The 20,970-nt window shown below is 44.0% G+C and overlaps 1 protein-coding gene across 2 annotated transcripts in view; it reads right to left on the bottom strand.

Annotated features, from left to right (window-relative positions):
* Positions 1–20,970, bottom strand: part of abca7 (ATP-binding cassette, sub-family A (ABC1), member 7) — a 55,898-nt gene that overhangs the window by 8,036 nt on the left and 26,892 nt on the right. The window contains exons 22-40 of one of the 2 annotated variants that reach the window (XM_046303291.1): positions 20,121–20,258; positions 19,696–19,916; positions 19,259–19,316; positions 18,805–19,007; positions 15,799–15,925; positions 15,656–15,679; positions 15,352–15,497; positions 15,084–15,208; positions 14,119–14,211; positions 13,488–13,680; positions 13,137–13,231; positions 12,987–13,025; positions 12,698–12,803; positions 12,530–12,604; positions 12,252–12,421; positions 11,780–11,957; positions 9,446–9,561; positions 9,038–9,182; positions 8,625–8,748 (exon numbers count right to left, since the gene is read on the bottom strand). In XM_046303291.1, coding sequence (XP_046159247.1) covers positions 8,625–8,748; positions 9,038–9,182; positions 9,446–9,561; positions 11,780–11,957; positions 12,252–12,421; positions 12,530–12,604; positions 12,698–12,803; positions 12,987–13,025; positions 13,137–13,231; positions 13,488–13,680; positions 14,119–14,211; positions 15,084–15,208; positions 15,352–15,497; positions 15,656–15,679; positions 15,799–15,925; positions 18,805–19,007; positions 19,259–19,316; positions 19,696–19,916; positions 20,121–20,258 — 2,376 coding nt within the window. The remainder of the gene's footprint in view (positions 1–8,624; positions 8,749–9,037; positions 9,183–9,445; positions 9,562–11,779; positions 11,958–12,251; positions 12,422–12,529; positions 12,605–12,697; positions 12,804–12,986; positions 13,026–13,136; positions 13,232–13,487; positions 13,681–14,118; positions 14,212–15,083; positions 15,209–15,351; positions 15,498–15,655; positions 15,680–15,798; positions 15,926–18,804; positions 19,008–19,258; positions 19,317–19,695; positions 19,917–20,120; positions 20,259–20,970) is intronic. The other variant, XM_046303300.1, reaches the window with a different exon arrangement.

The following is a 20,970-nucleotide window of genomic DNA, read 5'->3' as shown; positions in this document are numbered from 1 at the left end:
AGGGCCTTATATGCGTCGCGTAAGTTATAATAGCAATGATCCAAGGTTTTGCCAGCCCTGGTTGCGCAACCTTCACACTCCTGGGCCAGACCTTCACACTCCTGGGCCAGACTACACTCAATAATATGACCCACTGAAGAGACGAGTCTTCAGTAAAGACTTAAAGGTTGAAAACCAAAAAAGTGTTAAACCTTCAAAAGCAATACATGGGCTTGCTCCTACCTATCTCTCTGATTTGGTCCTACCGTACATACCTACACGTATGCGACGGTCATAAGACGCAGGTCTCCTAATTGTCCCTAGAATATCTAAGCAAACAGCTCTAGGTCAGGGCTTTCTCTTATAGAGCTCCATTGTTATGGAATGGTCTGCCTACCCATGTGAGAGACGCAAACTCGGTCTCAACCTTTAAGTCTTTACTGAAGACTCATCTCTTCAGTGGGTCATATTATTGAGTGTAGTCTGGCCCAGGAGTGTGAAGGTGAACGGAAAGGCTCTGGAGCAACGAACCGCCCTTGCTGTCTTTGCCTGGCTGGTTCCCCTCTTTCCACTGGGATTCTCTGCCTCTAACCCTATTACAGGGGCTGAGTCACTGGCTTACTGGTGCTCTTTCATGCCATCCCTGGGAGGGGTGCGTCACTTGAGTGGGTTGAGTCACTGATGTGATCTTCCTGTCTGGGTTGGCGCCCCCCTTGGGTTGTGCCGTGGCGGAGATCTTTGTGGGCTATACACTTTCCTTGTCTCAGGATGGTAAGTTGGTGGTTGAAGATATCCCTCTAGTGGTGTGGGGGCTGTGCTTTGGCGAAGTGGGTGGGGTTATATTCTTCCTGTTTGGCCCTGTCCGGGGGTATCATGGGATGGGGCCACAGTGTCTCCTGACCCCTCCTGTCTCAGCCTCCAGCATTTATGCTGCAGTAGTTTGTGTCGGGGGGCTAGGGTCAGTTTGTTATATCTGGAGTACTTCTCCTGTCTTATCCGGTGTCCTGTGTGAATTTAAGTATGCTCTCTCTAATTCTCTTTCTTTCCCTCTCTCGCAGGATCTGAGCCCTAGGACCATGCCCTAGGATCGGTCCCCTGGCACTCGACCCGAAACCTCCCTCTCCGCCTGCCCTACCGGAAGCTGGTGCCGCAATGTGTGGGGCCATTTAAGTCCTGAGGAGGATAAATGAGGTGTGTTATAGGTTACAGCTTCCTCCTTACTATCGCATTAACCCCTCGTTTCATGTGTCTCTCCTCAGGCCGGTGGTGGCTGGTCCCCTGCAGGATGGTGAGGTGCCGGAGGTCCATCTGCCCCCTCTGGACATCGAGGGGTCCCCGGCGTACACAGTACGTGCGATTCTCGAGGGGCCTACAGTACCTCGTGGACTGGTAGGGGTACGGTCCAGAGGAGAGGTGCTGGGTACCGGTGGGGGACATTTTGGACCCTTTATTACTGAGGGACATCCACCGCCTCCACCCGGATCGCCCCCTGCGCCTCGTCCCCCACGTCGCTCTCGAGGCCGTTGGCGGCACGCTGCGGGGGTACTGTCACGCCTCCCACCGAAGGTGGCCCCTCTTCCTGTTCGGGCGGCGCTCGGCGGTCGTCATCGCCGGTCTACTAGCCGCCACCGATCTTATTGATTGCACCTGTTCCCGGTTTCATTTCTTGTTTTATGTCTATTTAAGCCTGTTAGGTCTGCCTAGGTTTGTGCGGGATTGTTACTCTGTTGGTTGTGGATGTGTTTTCGGGTTTGTTTTCGCCGGACTGTTTGGTCCTGTGATTGGGCTGGTATGTTTTATGCGCCCTGTATTTTGGTGTGACCGTTTTGTGCCGGAGAATAAATGACGATTTACCGAACCCTCTGCTATCTGCGCCTGACTCCAACCCACCACTCCTAGTAAACTCTGACAAACCATGACAAGGAGACATAGTGGAGTGGTAACGCGCGTGCAAGCAGTTGCTCCTGATGCCACTTGGGTACACTACAGCATCCACCGAGAGGTTCTTGCTGCCAAGGGAATGCCTGACAGCTTGAAAGACGTTTTGGACAACAGTGAAAATGGTTAACTTTGTTAAAGCAAGGCCCCTGAACTTGTATTTTCTGCACAATGCAATGATATGGGCAACGTCCATGTAAAGCTTTTACACATACAGAATACGCTGGTTATCAAGGGTCAAAATATTGCCACGTGTTTTTGAATTGAGAGATGAGCTTAAAGTTCTTTACTGACCATAAATTTCACTTGTCTGACCGCTTGCATGATGACGAGTTTCTCACATGACTGGCCTATCTGGGGATGTTTTTTCTTGCCTGAATGATCTGAATCTAGGATTACAGGGACTCTCTGCAATTATATTCAATGTGCGGGTCAAAATTGAGGCTTTTCTCTGTCTGCATTAACAAGGACAACACACAGGTATTTCCATCATTGTTGGATTTTTTTGTGTGCAAATGAACTCAAGCTTACGGACAATGTCAAATGTGATATAGCGAAGCACCTGAGTGAGTTGGGTGCGCAATTACTCAGGTACTTTCCCGAAACAGATGACAAACAACTGGATTTGTTATCCCTTTCATGCCCTGCCTCCTGTCCACTTACTGATATCTGAACAAGAGAGCCTCTTCGAAATGGCAACAAGCGGTTCTGTGAAAACTGAATTTAATCAGAAGCCACTGCAAACTTTCTGGATTGGGCTGCGCTGTTAAGACACTGATGCCCTTTGCAACCACATACCTATGGGGCGGCAGGGTAGCCTAGTGGTTAGAGCATTGGACTAGTAACCGGAAGGTTGCAAGTTCAAATCCCCGAGCTGACAAGGTACAAAGTTTGTCGTTCTGCCCCTGAACAGGCAGTTAACCCACTTAACCCACTAGGCCGTCATTGAAAATAAGAATTTGTTCTTAACTGACTTGCCTAGTAAAATAAAGGTAATTATGTGAGAGTGGATTCTCGGCCCTCACTAGCATGACAACTAAATACAGGCACAGACTGTGTGTGGCAAATTATTTAAGACAGACTCTCTCCAATACAACCCAACATTGCAGAGTTATGTGCATCCTTTCATTAACCTGTGGGGAGTTATTCACAATTTTCAATGAACAAATAAGGTTTTATATGTAAGATGGTTAAATAAAGAGCAAAATGATTGATTATTATCATATTATTATTTGTGCCCTGGTCCTATAAGAGCTCTTTGTCACTTCCCACGAGCCAGGTTGTGACAAAAACCTCACAATTATTCTTATGTTTAATAAAGGTATCGTATAGTGTGTGTGTGGCAGGCTTACAATGATGGCAAAAAACAATATTTGAGAGTGTGCTGACCCTGGTACTAGAAGGGGTACGGGACTATTGAGGAGGTTGAATGTTTTAAGGGGTACGGGACTATAAAATGTTTGGGAACTACTGATCTAGACAATGTATCTCAATCACTCCCAAACACATAGAAGATTATAGATTATTTTATAACTTGAAAAAAGATTAATTTAACTCAAATCAGCCCTACTGAATCTCAAGACCCCGATGGAGGACTCCATCTCTAATTATGAAATCCCAATTGTTTCCCATTTAAAATATTTATGAGTATATATAAATAAAAATAGAAAAACCCTTGAATGAGTAGTTGCGTCCGAACTTTTGACTGGTAATGCATTTCCTTCTTTAGATACAACCATTGCCAAAAACTTTAACAGAACGCTCAATTCAATTCAACTTCAGTAGATAGAATAATATCCCAGTTGCTTTAACGGGCAGAATATCTATTGTCAAAATGAATATATTGCCACGGCTGAATTTATGTTGTTCAATGCTTCCCATGGCTCCCCATTCTGGTTATTTGGATAAAATTCATAGTGCGGTTTCAACATTTATAGTGCCTTCAGAAAGTATTCAGACCCCTTGACTTTTTCCACATTTTGTTAGTTTACAGCCTTATTCTAAAACTAATTAAATATTTTGTTTTCTCATCAATCTATACAAAATATCCCATAATGACAAAGCAAAAACAGGTTTTTATACTTGGGGGAGTTTCTCCAATTCTTCTCTGCAGATCCTCAAGTTCTGTCAGGTTGGATGGGGAGCGTTGCTGCACAGCTATTTTCAGGTCTCTCCAGAGATGTTAGATCAGGTTCAAGTCAGGGCTCTGGCTGGGCCACTCAAGGACTTCTCCCGAAGCCACTCCTGCGTTGTCTTGGCTGTGTGCTTAGGGTCATTGTCCTGTTGGAAGGTAAACCTTCGCCCCAGTCTGAGGTCCTGAGCAGGTTTTCATCAAGGATTTCTCTGTACTTTGCTCTGTTCATCTTTGCCTCGATCCTTACTAGTCTCCCAGTCCTGTCCTCTGAAAAATATCCCCACAGCATGATGCTGCCACCACCATGCTTCACCGTAATGATGGTGCCAGGTTTCTTCCAGACTTGACATTTGACATTCTGGACAAAGAGTTCAATCTTGGTTTCATCAGACCAGAGAATCTTCTTTCTCAAGTCTTTAGGAGTTGGCTTCTGTCTGGCCACTCTACTATAAAGACCTGATTGGAGTGCTGCAGAGATGGTTGTCATTCTGGAAGGTTATAACATCTCCACAGAGGAACTCAAGAGCTCTGTCAGAGTGACAATCAGGTTTTTGGTCACCTCCCTGACCAAAGCCCTTCTCCCCCGATTGCTCAGTTTGGCCTGGTGGCTAGCTCCAAGAAGAGTCTTGGTGGTTCCAAACTTCTTCCATTGAAGAATGGAGGCCACTGTGTTCTAGGGGATATTCAATGCTGCAGACATTTTTTGCTACACTTCCCCAGATCTGTGCCTCAAAAGAATGTTGCCTTGGAGCTCTATGGACAATTCCTTCGATCTCATGGCTTCGTTTTTGCTCTGACATGGACTGTCAACTGTGGTACCTTATATAGACATGTGTGTGCCTTTCCAAATCATGTCCAAGCAATTGAATTTACCACAGGTGGACTCCAATTAAGTTGTTGAAACATCTCAAGGATGATCAATGGAAAAACGATGCACCTGAGCTTAATTTCGAGACTCATAGCAAAGGGTCTGAATACTTATGTAAATAAGGCATCTGTTTTTTAAATTTTTAATACATTTGCAAACATTTCTAAAAACCTTTTTTCGCTTTGTCATTATGGGGTATTTTTTTATTTAATCAATTTTAGAATAAGGATGTGCCGTGGTGCTGCTCCAGTTTCAACTGCTCTGCCTGAGGCTACGGAACCCTAACCTGTTCACCGTGTGTGCTACCTGTCTCAGACCTGCTGTTTTCAACTCTCTAGAGACAGCAGGAGCGGTCGAGATACTCTGAATTATTGGCTATGAAAAGCCAACTGACATTTACTCCTGAGGTGCTGACCTGTTGCACCCTCGACAACCACTGTGATTATTATTATTTGACCCTGCTGGTCATCTATGAACATCTTGGCCATGTTCTGTTATAATCTCCACCCGGCACAGCCAGAAGAGGACTGGCCACCCCTCATAGCCTGGTTCCTCTCTAGGTTTCTTCCTTGGTTTTGGCCTTTCTAGGGAGTTTTTCCTAGCCACCGTGCTTCTACACCTGCATTGCTTGCTGTTTGGGGTTTTAGGCTGGGTTTCTGTACAGCACTTTGTGACATCAGCTGACAAATTTGATTGATACTGTAACAAAATGTGGAAAAAGTCAAGGGGTCTGAATACTTTCCGAAGGCACTGTATATGGCAAGTTAACTTTTTATGGCTGCAGGGGCAGTATTGAGTAGCTTGGATGAAAAGGTGCCCATATCAAACGGCCTGCTCCTCAGTCATAGTTGCTAATATTTGCATATTATTATTAGTATTGGATAGGAAATACTGAAGTTTCTAAAACGGTTTGAATGATGTCTGTGAGTATAACAGAACTCATATTGGCAGGCAAAATCCTGAGTTGAAATCAAAACAGGAAGTCAGAAATCTGAGCTTGTATGTATTCACCAGAGTCCCCAATGAAATCCCCTTGAGATATGAATGATGTTGCACTGCCTAGGGGTTCCACTAGATGTCAACCATCAATAGAAATTATAATGAGGCTTCTATGTTGTTGTGGGAGTGAATGAGAGCAGAATATATCAGCTGTCCATCAAGCAGCCATTTTGTGATTGTGCTTTTTCCTCATGGTACCCACTTGCGTTCCATGGCTCACAAAGACTAGAAGGAATACTCCAGTTGGAACTTTATTGAAGCTATATATTAAAAACATCCTAATGATTGATTCTGTACTTAGTTTGAAATGTTTCTTCGACCGGTAAAATCACTTTTTCAAGTGATTCAAGTTTTTGTCCGATATAAACACCGACCAGAATTAACGTTTGGATATGTATACCAAACGCTCTAACAAAAGAAGGTATTTGGATATAAATAACGGACATTTTCGAACAAAACAAACATTTATTGTGGACCTGGGTTTCCTGGAGTGCTTTCTGATATAGCTCATCAAAGGTAAGGGAATATTTATCATGTCATTTCTTGTTTATGTTGAAGCCATCTTTGCGGCTGTGTTTTTTTTAAATTGAGCTCCGTCTCTGATTATTGCATGCATTTCTTTTTCTGTAAAGTTTTTAAAAAATCTGACACAGCGGTTGCATTAAGGAGAGGTATATCTACAATTCCATGTGTATTCCATATTATCATCTACATTTATGATGAGTATTTCTGTTGAATGATGTGGCTATGCAAAATCACTTGATGTTTTTGGAACTGGTGAATCTAACGCACCATTGTAAACTCAGATCATTTTTATATAAATATGAACTTTATCAAACAACACATGCATGTATTGTGGAACATGAAGTCCTATGAGTGTCACCTGATGAAGATAAAATGAATCACTAACCTTGAATTATCTTTATTTCTGGTTTTTGTGAAGGTTATATTTTGCTGGAAAATGGCTATGCTTATTGTGGTTTGGTGGAGACCTAACAATCGTTTGTAGTGCTTTCGCTGAAAAGCCTATTTGAAATCGGACACTTTGGTGGGATTAACAACGAAAATAGATTTGAAATGATATAAAACACATGTATGTTTTAGGAATTGTAATTATGAGATTTGTGGTTTGAATTTTGGCGCCCTCTATTTTCACTGGTAGTTGTCATATCGATCCAGGTATCGGGATTCCAGCCATAACAGGTTCTTGGATATAGGGGATGCTCTTTTAATTTATGGATAAAAAAACGTCCCCGTTTTAAACAAGATATATTGTCACGAAAAGATGTGACTATGCATATAATTGACAGCTTTGGAAAGAAATCACTCTGCCATTTCCAAAACTGCAAATATATTGTCTGTGAGTGCCACAGAACTAATGCTACAGGCGAAACCAAGATGAAATTTCATACAGGAAGTACCCCAGATTTTGAATGTGCTGTGTTCCAATGCCTCTTTATATGGCTGTGTATGGGTCACGAATGAGCTTAGACTTTCTGTCATTTCCCCAAGGTGTCGACAGCATTGTGACGTATTTGTAGGCAAATCATTGGAAGATTGACCTTAAGAGACTACATCTACCAGGTGGCCGCTTGGTGTCCTCCGTTGCAATTATTGCGTAATCTCCAGCTGCGTGTATTTTTTGTTTGCTTCGAGGAGAAACACAGCTGCCACGAATGATTTATCATCGAATAGATATGTGAAAAACACCTTGAGGATTGATTCTAAACGTTTGCCATGTTTCTGTCGATATTATGGAGTTAATTTGGTAAAAAGTTTGGCGTTGTAGAGACTGCATTTTCGGACTTCTTTCTTAGCCAAACGTGATGAACAAAACGGAGCGATTTCTCCTACACAAGTAATCTTTTTGGAAAAACTGAACATTTGCTATCTAACTGAGAGTCTCCTCATTGAAAACATCCGAAGTTCTTCAAAGGTAAATTATTTTATTTGAATGCTTTTCTTGTTTTTGTGAAAATGTTGCCTGCTGAATGCTAGGCTTAATGCTATGCTAGCTATCAATACTCTTACACAAATGCTTGTGTAGATATGGTTGAAAAGCATATTTTGAAAATCTGAGATGACAGTGTTGTTAACAAAAGGCTAAGCTTGTGAGCCAACATATTTATTTCATTTCATTTGCGATTTTCATGAATAGTTAACGTTGCGTTATGGTAATGAGCTTGAGGCTATGATTACGCTCCCGGATACGGGATTGCTCGACGCTAGAGGTTAAACAATCTTGGAAAAAGGGAAGGACGTAGGAGAACTATCCGTACCAAACATTAAATGGTATTTCCAGCTATGATGGCCTATGGAGTCCCTTGGAAAACCCAACTACTGAACCATCCAATGATGTGATTTATAAATAAATTATTCTGAAAGGCTGATCTCTATAATATATAAACTACTTTTGGAACGCTCATATTATGAGACAGCCATTAAAAAAGTATGGTCCACAGATCTAATTGAATCTGAACAACCCTGTAACTGGAACAGAATATGGAAAAATATGACCTTGGCATCCCTTAATCCGAACTATCAATTTATACATTTTAAGTTTGTTCAGACTATTTAACACCAAGGAAACATTTTACGATGAAATGGAGAATGCAGACTGTTTTTTGTACCTGTAGCCCCTCCCTCTGGGAAAAAATACTAAACTAAATAAAAAGTTGGTCACAATAAAATAAAAAAATATTATACCCAGTCTCTGGAAAGCATCCAACATAGCCTGGTTCTTAGCCATGTCGATGAGGCCTCGACCCAGACAGAAGTGGGGGAAGATCAGAAAGACTTTCTTTAGGATCTTGTTGATATCGTTCAAGTGCTGAAAAGCAGACAGACGAGTTAATGTCTGAATACCATAGTAAAAGAACATTCAAATCGGATTTGTTAATCTGCAGCCATGTTTGCTTCTAGTAACACTGGCAAACATTTTGCAATTGTAGTGGTGCAAGCAATTTGAAAAAAAAACAACATTTAAAGTAGTACACTGTTGTACCATGTAACCAGACACCCTCATCTGACCTAGTGTTGGTTGTAAATCTAAATATCAGCAGAGCCATGAGACTAATCAGTAGCCCTGATATAATATCATAGTCAAGTGCATGACCCACCTGATCTACGAACAGCTCCAAGACAAAGGTGGCTATGCTGCCGTTGATGCCGATGAAGAGGTTGATTGAGGTGAGGACAACATAAGCAGTGCTGGGGACACTGAACAGGAAGGAGGCTGGATACATGAGAGGAGTGATAGACCAGCTGAAATGGAGGATAGAGAAATTCTAATCAGTAAGAAGGAATTTGTTTCGCAATGCACCATGAACTTTGCTAAGAACAACTCTGTGACATTCTTTAAAGGAGACCTCAGCTTTTGAAATAAAATAAACAATGATATGACCACTCAAGCAAACATACTGTTGTAGTGATGTTTGAAAAGATAATTTTGATGTAATAAAGTGCACATACAACATCATTAGTTATGAGTGCAAGGTTAACAAAGCCACCGTATCCATGGCCCTTACCCATAAAGCAAGAGCAACAGGACCAGAGCAGGGAGGTTGGTTTCAGACACATAGGACTGTTGCTGGAAGCAAATGAAGATGAGGACCACCATAGTGGCCGGGACTGTATAGTTCAGCTAGAAGAAAGTAGAAGGCCAGTTAAGTACAATTCAATAGAGAAGAGACTTATCCCATGGGTCCAGTTTTTCGAAAGTTATCCATCAAGGATTTCACATCGGATATGGTTAAATGCATAGAAATATAATGAATAGAACAGGTCAAGTCAATGATTCGGCCATTCTATTTCTATGCATTTAATCTAATCCAATAGGCGAAATCCAGATCGATAACTTTTTTTTAAATTGTGCCCTGGAGTTACAGTACATGCCACTGAATGATAGGAGGCACAAGGTTTGAAAGGAGACGTTTTACTGTCAACATTACTGTCTCGACCCCGCCCTGTGCAACTGGGTACTGGACTTCCTGACGGGCCGCCCCCAGGTGGTGAGGGTAGGCAACAACATCTCCACCCCGCTGATCCTCAACACTGGGGCCCCCCCACAAGGGTGCGTTCTGAGCCCTCTCCTGTACTCCCTGTTCACCCACGACTGCGTGGCCACGCACGCCTCCAACTCCATCATAGGTCCTTCTGTAGCTCAGTTGGTAGAGCATGGCGCTTGTAACGCCAGGGTAGTGGGTTCAATCCCCGGGACCACCCATACGTAGAATGTATGCACACATGACTGTAAGTCGCTTTGGATAAAAGCGTCTGCTAAATGGCATATATTATTATTATTATCGTCAAGTTTGCGGACGACACAACAGTGGTAGGCTTGATTACCAACAACGACGAGACGGCCTACAGGGAGGAGGTGAGGGCCCTCGGAGTGTGGTGTCAGGAAAATAACCTCACACTCAACGTCAACAAAACTAAGGAGATGATTGTGGACTTCAGGAAACAGCAGAGGGAGCACCCCCCTATCCACATCGATGGAACAGTAGTGGAGAGGGTAGTAAGTTTTAAGTTCCTCGGCGTACACATCACAGACAAACTGAATTGGTCCACTCACACAGACTGCATCGTGAAGAAGGCGCAGCAGCGCCTCTTCAACCTCGGGAGGCTGAAGAAATTCGGCTTGTCACCAAAAGCACTCACAAACTTCTACAGATGCACAATCGAGAGCATCCTGTCGGGCTGTATCACCGCCTGGTACGGCAACTGCTCCGCCCACAACCGTAAGGCTCTCCAGAGGGTAGTGAGGTCTGCACAACGCATCACCGGGGGCAAACTACCTGCCCTCCAGGACACCTACACCACCCGATGTCACAGGAAGGCCATTAAGATCATCAAGGACAGCAACCAGCCGAGCCACTGCCTGTTCACCCCGCTATCATCCAGAAGGCGAGGTCAGTACAGGTGCATCAAAGCTGGGACCGAGAGACTGAAAAACAGCTTCTATCTCAAGGCCATCAGACTGTTAAACAGCCACCACTAACATTGAGTGGCTGCTGCCAACACACTGACTCAACTCCAGCCACTTTAATAATGGGAATTGATGGGAAATTATGTCAAATATATCACTAGCCACTTTAAACAATGCTACCTAATATAATGTTTACATACCCTACATTATTCATCTCATATGTATACGTATATACTGTACTCTATATCATCTACTGCATCCTTATGTAATACATGTATCACTAGCCACTTTAACTATGCCACTTTGTTTACATACTCATCTCATATGTATATACTGCACTCAATACCATCTACTGTATCTTGCCTATGCCGCTCTGTACCATCACTCATTCATATATCTTTATGTACATATTCTTTATCCCCTTACACTTGTGTCTATAAGGTAGTAGTTTTGGAATTGTTAGCTAGATTACTTGTTGGTTATTACTGCATTGCCAGAACTAGAAGCACAAGCATTTCGCTACACTCGCACTAACATCTGCTAACCATGTGTATGTGACAAATAAAATTTGCTTTGATTTGACATTATCAGGCTTCTGAAACAGACAATACATGCCTACATTCATTCCCCTTATGTCTCTTTTTCATCAGTTATATTATTCATAAGTTACTTATCTTGCATGTATTGTTTTCTATGGTTAGGTATTAGTGCACTGTTGGAGCTAGAAACACAAGCATTTGGCTACACCTGCGATAACATTTGCAAAATGTGTACACAACCAATAAAATTGTATTTGATATGATTTGATATAAAGTTGATATTTGAGCCAAAACTCAAGGTAACTAGTGAATAAGGCTCTGGAGTGTACATTTTATATTAGTGCTAACAAAACAGGTATCAGTTAAGCCTATCAGGATGGTAGGAGACTAACCATGTCCCAGGTGAAGTTAGCCAGCCAGTAGAGAATAGGCCGGACTCCGCTGACAAACTGAAGGTGCTTGGCTTTGCTGACCCTCTCCTCGATGAGAAACAGCACAAAGCTGGCCGGCACAAAGGACATGGAGAAGATCACACAGATGGACACCAGAACATCTACTGAGGTGGTCATCCTGAAAACAGAGAGGCAATGAGTATGGTAAGCACAATTTATTCTGTATTTTGTTGACAGAAATTATTAGTCACTTTTAAGGCCAGTGTGGTATCATGTTTTCCTACCTATCACATTTTCATACTAACAGTACTCAACCTGCTTTGTACAGTACAATTATTGTCTAATAGTGCTTACAACAAGCAATTCCAAAAAGAGGGATTTGATTCACTCCGACACACTAAGCTTAGGCTTAATCAACAAGGAGACTTATTGGTGTGAATTGAATAGGAAACTAGAGAGACAGAGAGCTTACATGGCAATTTCAGTGAGCTGTTCCTTGGTGAGGTTGAGAGGGTGGTTGTAGGCAGTTATGCCATACTTCATTCGCTCTGGCCCTGGGGGCAGGCTGGCACGGAGCAGGCCATTGTTCATGACATTGACAAACGATGCCATGGCATGCCAACCCTTGTTGTTATACCACACCTAGCAGGGGTGAGGTAGAGCTTAGGTAACGGTGAAACAAAACACACAGATGCACATGCATACACACACCCACAGGTGCTCACACACACTCATCCTTTGACCTCTCACCTTAACATTGTTCTGACTATTCAGTCCACCTAGAAACTCTGGTAGGCGACCCAGGATCTGATCCAATGAGCTATTCTGTGAGAAAGAGAGAACCAGACATTAAATAACGACAACAAAGAAACTAAGAGGAAACCTGACGTTGAGGGTGTAAAAGATTTCAACTCCTACCTGTGCCACTTTGTAACGTGACCGAATAGACATGACTGAGTCCTCCATTTGGTAGGCCTGTGGGACAGCCTGAGTACCTCTGCCCCCCAGAGAGAAGCCCCCATATCTATAACATAAACAGACATCACATTTACATCAGAGTAGATGGACTGTAATTTATTAGTAATCTCTCTTGGACAGCATCTGATCAAATTATGCAAGATTTTAGTTCTGGGTTAACCGAGATTAGGACTGTAGACAAGTGATGTCTATGATTTTACATGGTGAGTAAGTGTCCCACTCCACTTACCTGAATTCATTGATCCACTTCTTAGTGGCTGAAGTTAGGCTGAAACCGTAAGAGTGTAAGAAGAAATGAATTTGTAAGGTGGAAAAACACAGATTTAATCACAGTATACTTTCCAACAAAGATAATAATCAAGCGAGTGGTGTAAGAGACCTTTTCTTCATTATCTGAGGGTAAGTCTTGACCAGGTAGTCCGAGATATTGCGGCCGGTCATATTCTGCAGGATATCCCCTGTCAATCTCTGGACCTGTGGAACATAGAAACAAGTTCCAGTACACACAACAGTATGTGGACATTTAGGTATTGGATATATATTTAGGCAGGTAGCTAAGTCATTTAGAACAAATTCTCATATTTTAATGAAAGTCTGTCATAGGAGATTAGTTACAGTACCATTATTTATGCAATGTTTAACCACTGAGAACAAAGTAACAGTATATATAATGCAATGTTTAACTATAAAGAAGAATAAAGTAAAAGTAGTTATTATGAGGTATGTGGACCTGTGGAGGGGGGATGCCTCCGGCTCCTTCAGGGCAGTCTGGTAGCATCCTGCGGACCTCCTCAGAGCTGCACTCACAGTCAGGAGATGGCTTGTCTGTAGTCCAGTTGCCCCTGTTGAAGAGCTGCCAGGTGGAGTAGAGAATCTGGGGCCTCATGAACATGCCTTCCTCCTCCTGCAAACACTGAGGATCCCTGCAGGGGACACATCCTAGCGTGAACATGCAAAATACACCACGACACCTAATTGAGGAAACATAGGCCCAACTTAAATCTCTTACGTTCATGCTAATATGCACTGTCCCTCCAGAAGTGTCCTTGGGAAAAGTCAATAGCACTAAGTCACAAGTCATGTGGGGAACCTGGTGAATGACAGGTCCATAATAGAATGAACCCTCTCTCATAAAAACACACCTGTACACGCAAACGAACTGAGAATATATTGAGACAACAGAAAAAACCTTGTTGGTAATGCCGATAATGAAGATGGTGGTTTACACTTTAAAATGATAACGCATAGGTAGGTGTCCGCTTTCCTTTGTGGTTGCAGCTGGACTAGCCAGGTAACACAGTGTTGTGTTTCTACAGTACGTGTTGCTTTAGTAGAGGAGAAAACCGTGGAGAAGGCCTTACGTGCTGTTTTCCATGCACTTGGTTCCAAATCCAGGCCGGTCCAGAAGGGCATCCAGCAGATTCTGAATGGCAGGATCCCCAGGGGCATCGTTGCTGGAAAGAGGACACCACAGATAAGGTTCAATACAAACAAAGAAAAATAGAAAGACAAAGCAGAATCTGGCAACATGGGAACAACTGACTCCTTGAAGCTCCAGTCCAAACATTTATTAGAATGTTAATCTGATAATTGCCATTCAAGACTACAGATGTAGGATCTTAATCTGATCACTTTGTTGCAGGAGAACTAAAACTTGTAGTATATTTGAGGTTAAAAAAGGCTTCTGTGGCCTCCCGGGTGGCGCAATGGTCTAGGGCACTGCATCGCAGTGCTAGCTGTGCCACCAGAGACTCTGAGTTCGAGCCCAGGCTCTGTCGCAGCCGGCCGCGACCGGGAGGTCCATGGGGCGATGCACAATTGGCCTAGTCGTCCGGGTTAAGGAGGGTTTGGTCGGTACGGATATCCTTGTCGCAGTGCACGCTAACCAGGTAGCCAGGTGCACAGTGTTTCCTCCGACACATTGGTGCGGCTGGCTTCCGGGTTGGATGCGCGCTGTGTAAAGAAGCAGCGCGGGTTGGTTGGGTTGTGTTTCAAAGGACGCATGGCTTTCAACCTTCGTCTCTACCGAGCCCGTACGGGAGTTGTAGCGATGAGACAAGCTAGTAATTGGATACCACGAAATTCGGGGGAAAAGAGGGTCCAAAAAATTTTTTCAAGAAGAAAAAAAGCCTTCTGTAGTTTGTCATTTTCAGACTTGTTTTTCACTTACGAAAAATGTATTAACCCCTACAAAAATGTCCATTAATTATAATCCACATAATAATTCACATTTCCTGTTGCTGCAGGATTATTTTCCTGCTGTAGAAAACTGGCTCACATTAAGATCCTACATCTGTACTTGAAATCAATAGATGTAGGTCTTTACCTGAAAAAGGTGTACTGTTCCCCGTACATCCAGGGCTGAAGCTGGAGCGAGGGGTACTTTCCGAACGGAGGGACGATGAGGCTGAAAAGGAGAGCGATCAACACAAACACAGCAGGCAGCACGATCTGAAACACAAGGACATGGGGTCACAATAGCCTGTCATTGGTCTCTCTTCATTGTATCACATGCTTGTATTTTAGTTCATATCGGACCTTTTATTTGATAAGGACAACTGATTGTGAATAGAGTCAAGTTTATGAGTCTGCACCTGAGCAAAGAAGCCCCTACGACTGCGGAGGGCATACAGCCACCTCTTGATGAAGAGAGCACGGAGCTGCTGCCATGTCAAACCCCAACCGGTCAGAGGGACACCGCCATGGCCATCCCCACTCAGCAGGTCTGTCTCCTGGGGCTCTGTGTGCAGGAAAGGCCCAATCATGGTGGAAAGAAAGAAACACATTGTTCATTGAGCCAAACAACTCTTATTCCAACTGCTGCAGTTAGTGTTAGGGTTAGGGGTAGAGAGCGGAGCTTCTGAAAAAAGGAAGTTAAAGGCCCAGTACTGTAGGTACCTTGCTTGCGAAGCCGTTTTCTTCCTGGCAGCAGTGCAAAGAAAGAGTCAGAAAGGAGGACAGACCATGTTAAATAACACAGGAAGACTGTGTTTCCAGGCGTGTTTCTATGTGTGTGTGATTATGTTTTCCCTTGTGTTTACCTGGATCCTCAGATGGCTCTCCAGACAAGCCCTGTCCTTGACCCTGCCCATGGGGTGTGTCAGCTTGTCCTGGGCTGTCCTCTGGGTCCACGTCCACCCCTGTCTCCTCAGCCACTCTCAGAAAGATCTACAGGAACAGATGACATTGTTAAACATCTTCTGCCTTGTGTGTTGGAATCAATTAGATAAATGTCATGTTTCAATTAAGCAATAAGGCCCGAGGGGGTGTGGTATATAGCCAATATATTACGGCTAAGGGCTGTCCTTATGAACGACGCAATGTTTTTTGTCCATATACCACAAACCCAGAGGTTGGGGCCACAGTGTCTCCTGACCCCTCCTGTCTCAGCCTCCAGTATTTATGCTGCAGTAGTTTGTGTCGGGGGGGTAGGGTCAGTTTGTTATATCTGGAGTACTTCTCCTGTCTTATCCGGTGTCCTGTATGAATTTAAGTATGCTCTCTCTAATTCTCTCTTTCTCTCTCTCGGAGGACCTGAGCCCTAGGAAGGGCTATATAAATACATTTGATTTGAGGTTCCTTATTAGTATTATAAACTGGTGACCAATGTAATTAGAGTAAAAATAAATGTTTTGTCATACCCGTGGTATACAGTCTGATACACCACGGCTGTCAGCCAATCATCATTCAGGGCTCACAGTTTATAATAACTAATAGAGAACTCAAAACTCTAACACAAAAATGCAAAACTCTGGGGAGAGATAGTAGGTTGGCTCCAAGCAGATTCTAACTTATCAAATGGGATCTTTTCTGGTAATCGTGGTAAGCTGGCAGCCTAAGCACATTACCGTGACAGTAACTCCGCAAATATACTATTCCGGGTAAACCCTGCTTAATCTAGTTAAAGCTGAGTTAACTGTCCACAAGAGGTTCAATGGACGGCTTGTAAATACAGGTCAGTTTAGTGCAGTCATGACTATATTTAGGATGAGCTTCATGTAACTTTGGCCTGTTACACGCTAGTGTCTACGTAATATAGTGCTTAGAGCAACTTCTGACGCAAAGCCTCTTTAAGCCCTAAATGTGTGTGAGAGAGACTGTGTGTGTGTGTGTGTGTGTGTGTGTGTGTGTGTGTGTGTGTGTGTGTGTGTGTGTGTGTGTGTGTGTGTGTGTGTGTGTGTGTGTGTGTGTGTGTGTGTGTGTGTGTGTGTGTGTGTGTGTGTGTGTGTGTGTGTGTGTGTGTGTGTGTGAAAATGTGAGAGAGAGAGTAGCCCATGACGAGCAAGCATGCTGACCTCATGGCCTCTTGGCCAGCATGGGCTCTGGTCCAGGCCCCCCCAGCTGTGCCTTTTGTGGTGTGTGTGTGTATACAGTGCATTCGGAAATAATTGACTTTTTAATTCCGTTACAGCCTTATTCTAAAATGGATTAAATTACATTTTTCCCCAGCAATCTTCACATAATACATTTTTGCAAATGTATTAAAATTAAAAACATAAATACCTTATTTACATAAGTATACAGACCCTTCACTATGAGACTCGAAATTGAGCTCAGGTGCATCCTGTTTCAATTGATCATCCTTGAGATGTTTCTACAACTTGATTGGAGTCCACCTGTATTCAAATCAATTAATTGGATTTGGAAAGGCCCAAACACCTGTCTATATAAGGTCCCACAGTTGACAGTGCAGGTCTGAGCAAAAACAAGCCAAGTGTAGAGCTCCAAGACAAAAAACAAGCCAAGCGTAGAGCTCCAAGACAAAAAAATAAGCCAAACGTAGAGCTCCAAGACAAAAAACAAGCCAAGCGTAGAGCTCCAAGACAAAAAACAAGCCAAGCGTAGAGCTCCAAGACAAAAAACAAGCCAAGTGTAGAGCTCCAAGACAAAAAAACAAGCCAAGCGTAGAGCTCCAAGACAAAAAAACAAGCCAAGCGTAGAGCTCCAAGACAGGATTGTGTCGAGGCACAGATCTGGGGAAGGTGCCAAAAAATGTCTGCAGCTTTGAAGGTCCCCAAGAACACAGTGGCCTCCATCACTCTTAAATGGAAGAAGTTTTGAACCACCAAGGCTCTTCCTAGAGCTGGCCGCCCGGCCAAATTGAGCAAACGGGGGAGGAGTGCCTTGGTCAGGGAGGTGACCAAGAACACGATGGTCACTCTGACAAGAGCTCTAGAGTTCTTTTGTGGAGATGGGAGAACCTTCCAGAAGGACAACCATCTCTGCAGTATGCCACCAATCAGGTCTTTATGGTAGAATGACCATACGGAAGCACCTCCTCAGTAAAAGGCACCTAAAGGACTCTCAAACCATGAGAAACAAGATTCTCTGGTCTGATGAAATCAAGATTGAACTCTTTGGCCTGAACGAATGGCGTTGGCAGCATCATGCTGGGGTGATGTTTTTCAGCGACAGGGACTGGGAGACTGTCAGGGTCGAGTGAAGATGAATGGAGGAAAGTACAGAGAGATCCTTGATGAAAACCTGTTCCAGAGCGCTCAGGACCTCAGACTGGGGCGAATGTTCACCTTCCAACAGGACAAGGACCCTAAGCACACAGCCAAGACAACTTAGGAAAGGCTTCGGGACAAGTCTCTGAATGTCCTTGAGTGGCCCAGCCAAAGCCCGGACTTGAACCTGATCTATCATCTCTGGAGAGACCTGAAAATACCAGTGCAGCAACGCTCCCCATCCAACCTGACAGAGCTTGAGAGGATCTACAGAGAATAATTAGAGAAACTCTCCAAATATAGATGTGCCAAACTTGTAACGTCATACCCAAGAAGACTCAAGGCTGTAATAACTGCCAAAGGTGCTTCAACAAAGTACTGAGTAAAGGGTCTGAATACTTATGTAAATGTGATTTCATTTTTTAAAGATTTCTATGCTTGTCATTATAGGGTATTGTGTGTAGATTAATAAGGGAAAAAAAGCATTTACTCGATTTTAGAGTAAGGCTGTAATGTAACAAAATGTGGAAAAAGTCAAGGGGTCTGAATACTTTCCGAATGTACTGCATATGTGTATGTGTGTCTCCTTTTCCTCACCTCCTCCAGGGTGGTGTCAGACAGGCCATAGCTGGTGATGCCCAGATCAGCCTGCCTCCTGTCAAGCTCTGTGAGGAAGATGGCCAGACTGCTGTCCTCTGCCGACTTCTGGGGCAGGTTGATGACTGCCTCACGGCCCACGTCCTCCACCAGCCGTGCCCCGGGGATGTGACGCTGCGCCAGGGTCAACAGGGCAGCCAGGTCTGCGGGGGAGAGGGAGAATGATAATTATTCTGAGGTTTGAAACTTCACTGTCCGGAAACATGCCCTAACCCCACACTAGATACTTGTGCAGGGGGGGGGGGGGGGGGGTAGAGGCTCGTCATTGGGTTAGCTATGGACGAACAGAACAGCCAAGCGAATGGTTTTTTTTTTCAGGTGTCTGCAATAATGGCGAGCTGTCAACACACAGCTAGCAGGATGTCACTTAGTGACTTTGGGTTGGAGACCCTACCTGAGCCACTAACATCACTGCCCAGACCTGTGTCGTCACTCATGGAGGAGTCACTGTCCTGAAATACAGAGGGAGAGCCAATCAACAAAGGGGTCATAGTTCAGTGATAAAAGTAATGACCTTTAGCATCCCACAGTATACATTGCCCTATTGCGATAGTCTACAATAACCTCATCTCCTCTCTGTAGTAAATGAGTAAAGGTGAGCAACTTTTGACTATTAAGATGCACTGGTAAAATGGTCTTCAGGGTCCATATTCACAAAGTGTCTCAGCGTTAGAGTGCGGATGTAGAATTAGTTTGGTCTTTTAGATCTTATTTATGAGGACAGGGGGACCTGTTCCTAGATCAGAAATCCTATTCTGAGACGCTTTGTGAATAAGCACAACGTATTCCTGAGAAAATCTCATGTGCAGGGGTATACAATCTCTCACTCACCTTTGTGGCAGGGGGCAGTTTGGTAGCGCTGGCACTACTGGGGGTTCGAGTATCCAGTCCCTCCTTCTTGACGACGGTGAGGTAGTAGCCCGTCCCCAGCTTGGCCTTGAGGAAGAGGGGGGAGCCGCAGCAGCACAGCTTCCCTTGGGAGATGATGGCTATGCGGTCTCCGAGAAGGTCAGCCTCATCCATGTAGTGGGTGGAGAGGATGATGGTGCGATCTGATGGAGAGAGAAGGAAAAGGAGAAAAAGAGAGCGAAAAGATCTAGTAGATAAAATATATAATTAAGTTGAATACTTTCACCTGAATTGACATGAAATTATAAACTCCACCACCAAGTTAGACCAGGGATTTCTGGAAATCATGGAAATTTTGGCAAAGTTCACGGAAAATGTTGCAACCCTTGACACATTTCAGGGCTAACCTTTGCGGTACTTGAGCAGCAGGTCCCAAATGCCTCGACGGGAGTAGGGGTCCACCCCAGCTGTGGGCTCATCCAGGACCACTACCTTCGAACCCCCCACAAATGCTATGGCCACCGACAGCTTCCTCTGCATACCACCTGAGAGTAGAGGCAGAGACAGAAGGCGAGTGAGAAAGACACACACAGAGAGACAGAGAGTATGGTATTATACACTGCTCAAAAAAATAAAGGGAACACTAAAATAACACATCCTAGATCTGAATGAATGAAACATTCTTATTAAATACTTGTTTCTTTACATAGTTGAATGTGCTGACAACAAAATCACAAAAATTATCAATGGAAATCAAATGTATCAACCCATGGAGGTCTGGATTTGGAGTCACTCAAAATTAAAGTGAAAACCACACTACAGACTGATCCAACTTTGATGTAATGTCCTTAAAACAAGTCAAAATGAGGCTCAGTAGTGTGTGTGGCCTCCACGTGCCTGTATGACCTCCCTACAATGCCTGGGCATGCTCCTGATGAGGTGGCGGATGGTCTCCTGAGGGATCTCCTTCCAGACCTGGACTAAAGCATCCGCCAACTCCTGGACAGTATGTGGTGCAATGTGGCGTTGGTGGATGGAGCGAGACATTATGTCCCAGATGTGCTCAATTGGATTCAGGTCTGGGGAACGGGCGGGCCAGTCCATAGCATCAATGCCTTCGTCTTGCAGGAACTGCTGACACACTCCAGCCACATGAGATCTAGCATTGTCTTGCATTAGCAGGAACCCAGGGCCAACTGCAACAGCATATGGTCTCACAAGGGGTCTGAGGATCTCATCCTCGGTACCTAATGGCAG

Source organism: Oncorhynchus gorbuscha, linkage group LG02, assembly GCF_021184085.1.
Source record: "Oncorhynchus gorbuscha isolate QuinsamMale2020 ecotype Even-year linkage group LG02, OgorEven_v1.0, whole genome shotgun sequence".
NCBI lineage: Eukaryota > Metazoa > Chordata > Actinopteri > Salmoniformes > Salmonidae > Oncorhynchus > Oncorhynchus gorbuscha.
This window is presented reverse-complemented; position numbering and strand designations above follow the sequence as displayed.